The sequence below is a fragment of the Globicephala melas genome, chromosome 8 (genome assembly GCF_963455315.2).
Source record: "Globicephala melas chromosome 8, mGloMel1.2, whole genome shotgun sequence".
In the NCBI taxonomy this organism is placed as follows: domain Eukaryota; kingdom Metazoa; phylum Chordata; class Mammalia; order Artiodactyla; family Delphinidae; genus Globicephala; species Globicephala melas.
Window position 1 is genome coordinate 27,035,562 of NC_083321.1, and position 13,308 is coordinate 27,048,869.

At 36.0% G+C, this 13,308-nt stretch overlaps 1 protein-coding gene across 2 annotated transcripts in view; it reads left to right on the forward strand.

The window, feature by feature from the left end:
- DCDC1 (doublecortin domain containing 1) overlaps window positions 1-13,308 on the forward strand; it is a 470,602-nt gene that overhangs the window by 388,130 nt on the left and 69,164 nt on the right. For both annotated transcript variants that reach the window (XM_060303388.1, XM_060303390.1), the window contains 4 exons: window positions 2,720-2,901; window positions 4,918-5,016; window positions 8,814-8,913; window positions 11,728-11,863. In XM_060303388.1, the coding sequence (XP_060159371.1) occupies window positions 2,720-2,901; window positions 4,918-5,016; window positions 8,814-8,913; window positions 11,728-11,863 (517 nt within the window). The remainder of the gene's footprint in view (window positions 1-2,719; window positions 2,902-4,917; window positions 5,017-8,813; window positions 8,914-11,727; window positions 11,864-13,308) is intronic.

Consider the following 13,308-nt stretch of genomic DNA (forward strand, 5'->3'; position numbering starts at 1 on the left):
TGATGGATTAAGTTAGAAATAAGTAACAAAATAAATAATTAGAAAAGGCCTTATATTGAGAAATTTGAAAAGATATTTTGACTAACTCATGGGATAATGAAGAAATCCTAATGAAAATTTTAAAAGGAAATATTTAGAACCAAAGAAAAGTATGTGAGATGCAGCTATAGCATACTTGAAGGAAATTTACAACTTTAAGTGCTTATATTAAAAGAGAAGAGAGACTAAAATTTAATAATTAAGTATCCAACTCGAGAAGTTAGGAAAATAACAGCAGAATGCATTCAAAGAATTAGAAGGAATTATCAATAGTAAATTAGAGAAATCAATATAACATATGATAAGTATAAAACAGAACCGACAGTCAAAAAACTGGTTCTTTTAAAATATTAATAAAATGTATATACTTGGCCAAACTGATTAATTAAAAAAAAGCAGGTAAATAATATTAGGAACAAAAGAAAGATATAAGTATAGATGCTGAGAAATTAAGAAAATAATTAAAGGATATTATAAGTAAATTTATGTTAATAAATATTATAACTTAAAATAAATAAAATGGCCAAATTCCTGGACAAAAGTAATTTAACAGAATAGAATCAAGAAGAAATGGAAAGCTTGTATAGTCCAATAATCATAGAAAAAAATAGAATCAGTAGTTAAAAATCTCCCCACAAAGAGAACACCATTACCAAATAGTTTTATTGGCAAATTCTACCAAACATATGAGAAACAAAATTTCAGAATATTACAAAAGAAGTAACACTTCCCACCTCATTTCATGAGGCTAGGATAAACTTGATACCAAACCTTGATGAGGATAGTTTAAGAAAATTACATGTTAATATCATTTATGAACATACAAGCAAAAATCCTAAAGAAAATATTAGCAAATTAAATACAGCAATCTGTAAAAAAGATAATACACTGTGACCAATTTGGATTGATCCAGGAATGCAAGATTAGCTTAAAATTTTTAAAAATTAATGTAACTAATATATAACCAATGAAAGGATAAATAATAATATGAGCACATCTCAATAAATGTAGGAAAAAGAACTTTACATAACTCAACATACATTTAAGAAAAAAAATCTTAACAAAATGGGATTGATAGGAAATTACTTAACCTGCTACAGAGTATTACAGTCCTAAACAGACTTTAAAAAAACTAATTGAGCTGTTTCTTAAATGTATATGACATGGTAAAGGGCGAACAAGAGCCAATTTCCAAAGAAGAATAATAAGGTAAGGGTACTTGCCCTGCCAAATATCAAGATTTACCAGATATAATCAACACAGTATGGTACTGGGCAGGGAGAGAGAAATTGGCAAATTGAAGAAAACAGAACACACAGAAACAGACCCACACTTAAATGGAGATGTCATATTTTATAAAATGGTTACTGCAGGTTAATGGGAAAGTAATTGCTGCCAGGACAAAAGAAAGAGAGAGAGAGAGAGAGAGAGAGACAGAGAGAGATGAAAGAAAGAAAAAGAAAGAAAGAAAGGAAGGAAGGAAGGAAGGAAGGAAGGAAGGGAAAGGAAGGAAGGAAGGAAGAAAGAAAGAAAGAGAAAGAAAGAAAGAAAGAAAGAAAGAAAGAAAGAAAGAAAGAAAGAAAGAAAGAAAGAAAGGAAAGAAAGAAAAAGAAAGAAAAAAAGAAAGAAGAAGGAAAGGAAGGAAGAGAGAGAGGGAGGGAGGAAGGAAAGAAAGACCTTGGACCTTGCCTAACATCATCTCTGATCATCCCTTCCTTCATTTAATCTCCTTCCACAAATGTCTGTTTCTGTGAATGGCAATACCATTTACCCAGTTGTCCAAGCTACAGACCTGGGAGCCATCCTTGCCTCTTTTTACTCCCTGAACATCATGTTCTATTAATTCTCAAATCTGATACATACACTGTCCCATCCTTTTACCCCTCCTTTACCGCACTAACTCCTACTAAGACTTCTGATCTCTTACATGGCATTTCTGAGTTAGGTTCTACTCAGTGGTCCCATCACACCTTGTACCCTGTTGTTATTATGCTCACGTTATTGCAATTGCCAGTTTATTTCTAGGTAAGTTTCTGAGCATCCCCTAGAAATTCCTCGACGATGAGTATCCAGTCTTGTTCATAGTTTTATTTCCAGTGTCTAGCACTGTGCCTGGAATATAGGAAACAATTATTAAATATTTGGATAATGCATGAATTAATAAATAAATAAATGTGTGAATGATGGCTACAAAGTAACCAAATTCTACAACTGAAATATTTGAAGTTTGTTTAAGCTTTATCATTCACTCATCTCACTCTGTTATTTGAAGTGTTCCCCAAATAGATTTAGTTTAAGACAATATTATTTCGGGTTGTAAAACCACTTTTCATACATTCTTCCTTTCTTCACATAGATTAGAGATATTTTATACAGGAGCAAAAAACATTCCAAACTAATTCAGTTCTGTATTTCCAGAATGATGTTTCTCTGAAAGGGAATAAATCTTCCATGTCGTAACACAGCACAGGTTGTACATACATTTTAAAAATTGCTATCTTTCCTCTTCATTAAAATAAAACGTTAATTAGAATTGTCTGGAACATCTTTAGGTGCCCAATACATGTTTGATGAATGAATAAAATATTAAAGGTATAAGAAAGTGTGCTTATTTTTTAATATATAGGAATGACTCTTCCTATTCACTTATTATCAATTTTCTTGTCATTTCTTTCTGAAGGAGTTTGATTGGCCAATAGAAGGGCTGCTTCTTCCAAACGGTCCTCCCATGAAGAAACCCATCTCTAAGACACTGGAGCAATATGTCCCTGTGAGACTCAGAGTTTTGCGGAATGGAGACAAGAACAAAACCAGAGCCCTTATTATAATCAGTCCAGACATCTCACCTAGGCAGAAAATGCAGTAAGAACAACTTGTTCATATTTCGCATCAAGCATACTTTCTAATTTCTACAGATTTTTGTCTTCTTGATTACAGATGTTTTTCTGGGGAAATTTTGTGTTTATTCTTTAAAAAGGGCTCCCATATTGATATTTGGAGGTAAAAATAGATACTAAAATTCATTTCGTTTCTATGTTAGGAACTTAATTTGAACACTGGTGATTTAGGCTGGCCATGAGAGAACATGAGTTAGAAATAAGTAGTTCTGATAAAAAAAAGTTTTATGATCAATATCTATTTTGAATTAGCATTATTGTTTGGGTTTATTAATATATTTTGAAATAAATGAGCTCATAAATTCCTTCTTAAATCTAATTTTGTAATTTCTTATTTAAGTTAGTATTTACTTTGTTATTATTTACATTATTTAAGTTATTACACACAATTATTTACATTTAGATATTTGGAATATTTAATGAACAAATATAGTTCTCAAAATATAACTTTACATAATCTGTATCCTTGCCTTGGAATAACATTTTAAAAGTTTACCATCCTAGAAAAGCATCGATCTGCCCTTTTGCTTACGTTATGAGGTTGGAATAAAATCTTCCCAAACACCCAGTGTTTCTGCAACATTGGAGAAAGTCACCTGCTGTATTTTCATTACATTTTATGACAAAAGGAATCATAGATCAGGGCAAAACTCTGATGTAAAGAATGAATTAAACACATTGTTTCTCATATTATTAGCTGTGATATTACCTCTTGACCTTTCTTTTGAGATGTTTAGAATATTTGAGGCTGCTGATAATAGTTTAATATTACTTTCTTCACATTGATTAAATATACTTCATACATCACTGAACAATGAGTAACATTCAGATCGGCTGTCCACTGAACTGCCTATAAAGATGATAAAGTAAAATTTTAATCTTCAAAGTAAAGTCAACCCTGAAATTGAAATCTTTGACGCATACATTTCATAATTAGCTCATTCTACTAGACATAAAATGTGAGGGTAATGCCCTTAAAGTAGTATATGACTTTTTTTTTAACATGCAAAATTAACAGGTAATTTCTATCCCTTCCTATCTTTATGTGTCTCAAAATTATATAGAGATTTAATCTGATCAATTTATGTTTTAAAATGCATGATTCAATCAGGTAATCCAAACATAATTTGAGAGATTTGTTAATTTGGACAGCTATTCTAGTAGAGAGTATGTGAAACTCTCTGCTAAGTTCATGGAACAGTGTGTCCTGGTTAATCAAATATTCATTTTGTTCTCTACATGAATTAATTATTCCCAAATAATTAAAACACAGTGGCATACATTTGACATCAAAACTCTACTGAATATAGTTTAATTTTTCTTGGCTGATTCAGAAAATTTTCTACAGGATCATCAATAGCATTCCCCACACCTTCCCCCCAATCTTTCTGTAAGTACTGGGAACAGAAGATTTAAATAGGGAGTGTTTTGGTTAACATTACATTTGAACACTATATCTTTCATTTAATAAAATCTAAAGATTCTAAAAATACACAATTCTTTCTTACTTGAAAATTTGAATGATGTATATTGCAATTCTTTTACTGTGATCGTCATTAATTTTTTATTAAAAACATTTTTAGTTTTGGATTGATAACTGAAACAGTATCTGAGTAATATATGAATAAACATATAAATATGAACAGTATATGAATAAAACATCAAAGGCAAAATGAATGTAATCTCTGCATTTTCTTCAAAGTTGATAAATTCACATCTCAGAGTGTTCAACATTATTGGAAAAGGATTCAGATATTGAAAATTTATTTTCTTGTATAAATTTTTCATAGTATAAATGTTTGTGACGTTTAATATTTAATTGTAGTAGTATTTGAAATCCTATATTTTTAAGAAAGGCATTTTTTTAGAGTAAATAATGATAAATTAAAACCTCACTATTTATTCACGTACTTAAACAAGCTGAATGATAATTGACAATGTATACTGCCATATCAATCAAATCTTGGATCATTTTTTTCAGAAATGTTGACACTGAAAGGAAAGGGAATGTGAAAAATTATGTCACTAAATATTCTGAAACAGAAACAAACCAGACTGGATTTCACCAACTTTTGGAGAGGTAAATACTACCCTAAATGCAAAGATATATTCCATTCAAGTGCCTGAATGATTATAACACAAAATACCTATGTACCTATATAAGAAAACAATTGTTAATATAGTGATTCTGGAGTTTTTAATCTGTGAAATATGTAAGCTATAAGTACATGATACCAATGCTAATTAATATGTTTTTCTCCAAAATTTCTAGGTCTGGTGGTTTCCCCTAGCTTCTGAACTACAAACTCTGTAAATGTAAATTATTCCCATTAAAAAATATATATTTCACAATTTTACAGCACTTTGGTTTGAATTTGTTTGAACTGAGGGCAGTATATTTACCTACTTTAAATCAATTTTTAAATGTCACTAATCTATACCATATTTTTATTATACATTATTATAATAAAAATTTTATTATACATTATTATAATAAAAATTATTTATAATTTATAATTACATTATAATTTTTCTTTTCATCAATATTTTCCTACCCAAACAAGATTTATTCCCATAGAATTTGATAGCTGTTCAAAAGTAGAGCACCTGGTATAAACTTTTTCACAAAATATGTCTTGCTGAATATGAGAGTGTAGTTTTATAGAATTTAAGGAAAATGATGCTATCCTTTAGTAATTTAATAATTCACTTTAGACGGTTTTGAGGATCTTTTGTTGTTGTTGATTCTTCCATCTGCAAAGCTGAAGGGAGACCTAACAGCATAACAAGACCCATTTAAAAATAATAAATACAGACCGTTTTTGTTGATATTTAAATTTGCAGGAAACATGGAGCATTGGAAAAACCAGTCCTGAGAGAACAAAGTCAGAGATAAGACTCTGCTTTTCTGGATACTCTGTAAATCCAAGCCACATGGTTATCAGTCCTAACTCTTGGTGTGAGGGTCAAAGGACTTCATGTCTAGGACCCTTGCCCCCATGTATTGGGTTGGCCAAAAAGTTTGTTTGGATTTTTCTGTAACATCATAAGGAAAGACCCGAATGAACTTTTTTGGCCAACTCAGTAACAGAGAAATCCTGAACTGCTCACTCAGTATCTCAGCCTCAGTTTCTTCCCTGTTATTCTATGATGATGCCCTCTCAGGAGGCCATATGATGTAGTAAAAGACCCAGAGAGTTTTAGGTTTGAATTTCAGCTTTTGTACTCACTAGCTTTGTGACCTTGGGCAAGGAACTTAATCTCCAGGCTCAGTTTCCTTATCTGTAAAATGGGCTTCTCAGAAAGGGTGTGAGAATTAACGTGAGAGTAGACATGAAGTGCTTGCAGTGCGTGATCCATTTTAATAATGTGTTGATGACTTATATGTGTCAGGTGCTTTACAGGTATTCACACATTTAATCTGTAAGATATCCCTATGAGATAAGTACTGTTACATATCCCTTTTACTGATGGGGAAAATGAGGCTCAGAGAAGTTAAGTAACTTCTCCAAGGTTACACAGCCAATACATGAGAGGGCTAGAGTTTGAACCCAGGCAATTTGACCAGAGTACACATTCCTTATTAGGCACTTAAGAGCCAGTTCTTTTCTTCTCTCTCCATTGATGTTGGCTGGCACATGAACTAGTTAGAGGAATTCAATACAGAGGAAACAGCTTATCCCGTTCTCTCCAACCCACCTACATGGGCCAGTTGAATTCAGCACTATTAAAATAGGGTTTCCACAGAACTTGTTGGAAAGTTCCTGATACGAGTCTACTATTTGTACCCTGAAAATACTGTGCAATATTAAGGGTCTGGGCTAGTAAAAGGTAACAACTTAGTAAACTACTTCCTATATATAAAATTTGAAGTTTTAAGAGTTACTGAAGACAGGGTGATTCTGTAGATGAAGTTAAGGAATATATGCCCGGTGGTAGCTACATCAAACTAAAGATGTGTTCTTCAGTGGTTGCTTATGTTTTGCCAGTGTAGCCAGTGCAAAGATAACTCTTCTAAAGCACAGTAGTGAATTTAGATCTGAATTTTAGCATCTACTGTTGGATTTGCATTTCAGAAAAGAAAAGAAGTATAAAAAAATAAAATAAATAAAAAATAAAATAAAACAGGTTTCCAAAAAAAGAAGAAAGAAAAATCCACCAGCTTCCCCTTCACTTTACTCTCCCACTTGTCCTAAAACTGGTTACTCCCATAGTCCAAAATTCTCCGAGGAAAATGTGAGTGGGATCAGATTATCATGATTGTAACTCTCCTTAGGTCATGCTTGGATTTGGGGTGAGTAGCAGGAATTGGGTTGGGTCTTTGGGCAGCATCCAGAGAGAATTAAGCCAGTCTTCTGGTTGGGGCTCAATTCTCTTACAGCTCTCCCTCCCACCCGCCCCGCAATACCTCCACCCGACAATTCCTATGGATGAGAAACCCAGTCCAGTTCTCACCAGCCCATCAGCTTCCAGAGTTGTGACAGGAGAGGGAGAGACTTAATTCCCACTGGCTTATTTCCTTCTAAGACCTCTCAGAAAAATGGAGGGCCTAATTACCTGCTCGATTGCTTTTGGCCATCTAAGGTAATAAAATTGAGAAATATTTTTCATACAGCTGAGTCTTCTTGATGAGCATGAAGTCACTTCTAACTCATTTACTATAGACAGTACATTCTAATATAAAACAGCAGTCTTTAGGACACGACCCATCACTCTGTTTAGCTCTACTTCCTCTTCCCCAGAATTCCACCTCTTTACCTCTACCCTAAACTGACTATATAGATTCCAGCCTCTCCACCTCCAGCCCATCTTGCACTTTTCTGACAGTTAACTTTCTAAAAAGCAGATCTGCCAACACCATACCTCTACTATAATTCCTTCAATGACTTCCTGATACTTAACGGGATAAAGGCCACGTTCATTAGTCTGGCATCCTAAGTGCTTTCAGTTGGTTTCCATCTTTTTTACCAGCTTCATCTGGCTCTACCTCTTGTCCACAAACTCAGCTCCAGCCATATAAAACTTCTCTAAGTCCTGACCCTACTTGGTGAACTCTGGTTTATTCATCAAGGCCCACCCCGAATGTTACTTCCTTACCTGAGGCTTCCCCGGAAGAATTCATTGTTTTTCCCCTGTGTCCTCACCTCCCTGGCCAGGTGCCTGTGACAGCACCCACTAGTTCATATCACACTTCAGTTGCTGACTGGTCTCTCCCCGCTACTAGAGAAGGAGCCCTTCAGGAAACAAGGAAACTGTATCGTTCATCTCAATATCCACAGGGCTGGCCCAGAGCTTGTTTGAGGGGAAAAAAATCACTGTTTAATGTTTAACCTGGCAAAAATTTGAAAGGGAGTTAAAGAGCTATATATAGGGATCACTTCTGGTGGAGAGAGATGAGGAACTGCTGGGTGATGGATGTAACTTTGGAGAGAGTAGAACTTCAACAGCAAAAGCTGAGGAAGGTGTTTAATGTAGAAGGGAGAACAAGAGAAAAGGCACACAAATAGGAAAGTAGGGGCATACTGAGGAGTGAAAAATAAATAATGATGTGGGTTTTTTTGTTTTTTTGATTTGTTGATCATGCTTGGTACTGTGCTAAGCATGTTTCATAATCAACCCTTAATCTTCACAGCAACCTTGAAAGGTAAGAAATTTAGGCTTAGAGAGCTTAAATAATTTGCCCAGTCTTACAACTTGGAGAGGGAGAATGAGACTCAAAAGGGGGCTGCTGGTTTCCAGAGCCAAGCTCTTGACTATCCCACGGTCCTGCTGAGCTAGTTGTAGTTAATGATCCAGGCCCGTGATTTCTTTTATTTCCTCTCTTCTCTGCTGGAAACTTCGCATGTGCAAGGTCAATTTTTGTGTCTCTTATTACAGGTGCACTGAAATTTTAAATTTACCTTCTGCAGCTCGGAGATTGTTCAGTGAAAAGGGGAAGGAAATCTTTGCCCTAAAAGACCTTCAAAGAGATGAACTGGTAAAGACATGAGCGTGAAACTGGAAATATTAATATATTGATACTATTAAAAGGAAAGCGTTTTTAAATATAAGACTTCAAGCACCATTTTTTTCCTGTTATTTTTTCTCAGAATTATCCTAATTCAGCAACCATCAGAAAGTAATAAGAATAGCTGATTGTTGAGCGCTTACTATGTGTCAGGCATGATTTTCAGGGCTGTATGTAATAGAAGTCATTTAATGCTCATCACAACCTCTGTTATAAATGAGGGCAGAAACTGGAGAGGACCACATTATTAACCACTTGTGGTTTCTGCCTTATTCTTTTTTTTTTTTTTTTTTTTTTTGCGGTACACGGGCCTCTTACCGTTGTGGCCTCTCCCGTTTTAGAGCACAGGCTCCGGACGCGCAGGCTCAGCGGCCATGGCTCACGGGCCCAGCCGCTCCGCGGCATGTGGGATCCTCCCGGACCGGGACACGAACCCGTGTCCCCTGCATTGGCAGGCGGACTCTCAACCACTGCGCCACCAGGGAAGCCCCTTAACTTTTTTTTTTTTTTTTTTGCCGTACTCTTTTAAGGGGGTAGATTCTGTATTCTTTTCAAGGCCTTCAAAATGTAGTTATTTAATTATTTCTTACTAAATGATTGTTTTACCTTTTCAGAAAAAAATAATCATATCTAGTTTTTCACACACTCTATTTGGGAGGCTGGAGAAGGCTGAGAAGTGGAAGGACTTTAGCTGCCCAGCCTTTCCCCCGACTTATGGAATTTACGGTATCAGCTTGAGAAGAAAACCTGCCTTGATTGATGCCTGAAATTCTTTGAACAGAGAGCCAAGCTTGTACCAAATTATCAGAACTTGACTCAGACTCTGAATGTAAAGACCCCTTGAAAGAGTCTTAAACCCAAGTACCAGTGACTAATAGCAGAGGCAGCATGGCAGAGTGGAGACCCTCTGTTCTTGGAGTCTGGTAGACAGTGTTGTTGTTTTTCTAAAATTTATTTATTTATTTTTATTTTTGGCTGCATTGGGTTTTTGTTGCTGCACTTGGGCTTTCTCTAGTTGTGGCGAGTGGGGGCTACTCTTCATTAGGGTGCGCGGGCTTCTTATTGCAGTGGCTTCTCTTGTTGCGAAGCATGGGCTCCAGGCGCGTGGGCTTCAGTAGTTGTGGTTCACAGGCTCAGTAGTTGTGGCTTGTGGGCTCTAGAGCACAGGCTCAGTAGTTGTGACCCACGGGCTTAGTTGTTAAGTGGCATGTGGACTCTTCCCGGACCAGGGCTTGAACCTGTGGCCCCTGCATTGGCAGGTGGATTCTTAACCACTGTACCACCAGGGAAGCTCTAGACGGTGTTTTGAATTCTAATTCTATCACTGCCAAGTTTTCTGTTTGTTTGATTTTAATGTTTTTGTTTTTCCTGCTGTGCTTATTCACTGTGTTATTTTAGAAAGAATTTAAGGTAGATGCATTAAAACATATGACACAAAAAGGTAAATTTAACTTAAAGATAAGTCAATGAGGTCACCAGGGCTAAGCGAGTATGTGTGAAAGGAGGATGAGATGGACCCAGGAGTGATTGTTATACGGACCAACATATTTGCTAGAAATGAATCTGTCAACTGTTCTGAGCCACCAACGTGAGGATTGAAACATGAACAGTTACATGATTAAGTATGTCCATGAGAGAAAAATAACCCTCTTGATCAGAAAGAAGATATTTTTGAGAACGTTTTCCCTGGGTCCACATACAAAGTATGTATGTAATGATCAGTCAGTGGCCTTAAAAAAAGGCAACATTGAGTTTCTGTTTCTTTTTACCGAGTCTTTCTCAATATATTACTCTACTTTTTCCTCACTTCAAAGAAATATGTATTTATTTAAGGACATTTAGGAAGTACCTATAAGCAAAATCAAGAAGAAAAAGTATCATCCATAATTTCAGCATCTAGAAATATCCACATTAACATTTTGGTGCATATACTGCAAGTTCATTTATACCAGTGGTTGTCAGAGTTTTCTGTAAAGTGTCAGATAGTTAATATTTACAGACCATATGTTATCTATTGAAACATCAGCTCTGCCATTGTAGCACGAAAACATTCACAGATAACATGCAAATGAGTGGGCATAGCTGTATTCCAATAAAACTTTATTTACGAGAACTGGCAATCGGCGAGATTTGATCCTCAGCCATAGTTTACGAACCCCCAATTTTTTTCAGTGTTTAATTTTTAAATTTTTTAACATCTTTATTGGAGTATAATTGCTTTACAATGTTGTGTTAGTTTCTGCTGTATAAAAAAGTGAATCAGCTATATGTATACATATATCCCCGTATCCCCTCCCTCTTGCATCTCCCTCCCACCCTCCCTATCCCACCCCTCTAGCTGGTAACAAAGCACCGAGCTGATCTCCCCGTGTGATGCAGCTGCTTCCCACTAGCTATTTCACATTTAAACCCCTGATTTATACCCACTTACCTTCCCCCCATCCCTCCCTTCCTTCTTTACTTCCTTCTTTCCTTTCTTTAAAAAATTATTTTTTCTACAACTTTTTATTTTGAAATAATTAAAGATTCATAGGAAGTTGCAAAGATAGTATGGAGAAGTGTTTTCTCAGTACAAAACCCTGTAGATCCATCAAACTTGTTGCTTTTATCAATAGTTTGTGCCTTTTATCACTGAGTATGGTGCCAGTTTGTTTAACCATTCATCTGTTGTATTCACCTGTTGTATTCACCTGTTGTAGGGTGTTTTGATTGTTTCCACTTTGGGCTATAATAATGCTGCTGTGAGCCGTTGTATCTGGGATTAGAGACTCATTTCTTTGGTAGGTGTATGTTTCATGTGGAGAACACTGGATCAATCCTGATCTGTCCATTGCTCAGCAGAAGAAGCAGATCTTCTTGAGGAACTTAGCATCAGATATTTCTAAAATTCAAACTTTCTGCAGTACACGTAAGATAGAGGGTAAGCATTGGAATTATTTACTTTATATATGTACAGCCAAAAAAAAAACAAAACTTGATGATAATTGCTTTTTTTAAAAAAAATCCAACTTTGTTTAAACAGGTCATATTTCACCCCTGCCTCTTGCTGTTTAGCTTTAGACTAATTTTTATGTTTAACAGAGTTGCATATTTTATTTCACACTGTACTTTGAATGTGCAGAGAAAACATACTTTCTTTATTTTGTCTTTAATAAATTGGGCCTTCTTTGTGAGCCCCAGCTACCCCCATCAAGGAAAACTTTAAATGTACAGTCAGGTTTAAACTTGTCCCATCCATTAATTTAAATAGTCCCTTTCGGGAAGGTTTTCATGTTTCTCAGTTTCCAGACTCTCACTTTAGTTCTTCACTAGGATGGAAGGAAAGAACTCGGGGTGCAGATCCTCTTGCTTTCTGAGCCCTGCTGGCTGAAGTCCATGGCTGGGTGACAGTGTTCCATTCTTTTGGCCCAGATAATGCTTTGGGTGGGTGGTACTTCCTGCCTGCCTCAGCCTCCCCTCTGCTCCCTCTGGCCCTCTGCAGCCTGGCTGTGGTTGGGTAGCCATCTCTAAAATCCTTGCTACAGAACCTCTTGACCCCTGCTTGGCAGCCACTTCTGGAAAGCTCCCCTGCGTGGCTCTTAGTAAATCCTGGGTCATGGCTGCACTTCCCAGAAACCAGACCCAGGTTCATGTGGCTATGCCCCAGATTGGAGTGGTGAGGACAGCTCAAGAGGTAACTCATCACCGCGTCCTGAACCATAGGCAATGTCCTCAGTGTTTCCTTGTCTAGCTAAGATTCCTGCAGCAAAGCCTGTAGGCAGAATCATGACACCCAGTGCTGGTTTTCTGCCTTCCTTTGTGTTCTGCCACAGATCCCCTCAGGCCCAGAAATGGTAGGTTTCCTCCAGGTCAACACTGAGATAAGCTAAATGGGAGCTAAAGGCTTTTGGAAAAGACCCTAAATCATGACAGTGTCATCTGACTTACATGGCCATTGTCTTGTGCCTGAATGTCAAAACTGTATTTGTACTTTTGCTTTCCTTTTGTAACAATTCTCATTTCTCATGGTCTACCACCTTCCCTTAAGGCTACCCCAGGACCAGGACAAAGGTCCTATATATAGAAGAAAAAAATCATTAATATAATTTAAAACATTATCTTATTGCATATCTTGAACACTGTACATTAAGCTTTGCATGTGTCTTTTAAGGCATTGGGAACTTTCATTGAGGAGTTTGGATGCCAGAGAATGACCTAGAGGCATACATCTAAATAATGGAACCCATTTGAATAGTTAGAATTTATAACTAACTTATTTTTGGAAAGACCTATTTTTTAGCACTTTTGACTGAGAATGTCTTGAGAGGAATTTACAAAAATTAAATTAAGTGAAATCCAATTTATTAGTTTAAAGAGCAACTATCA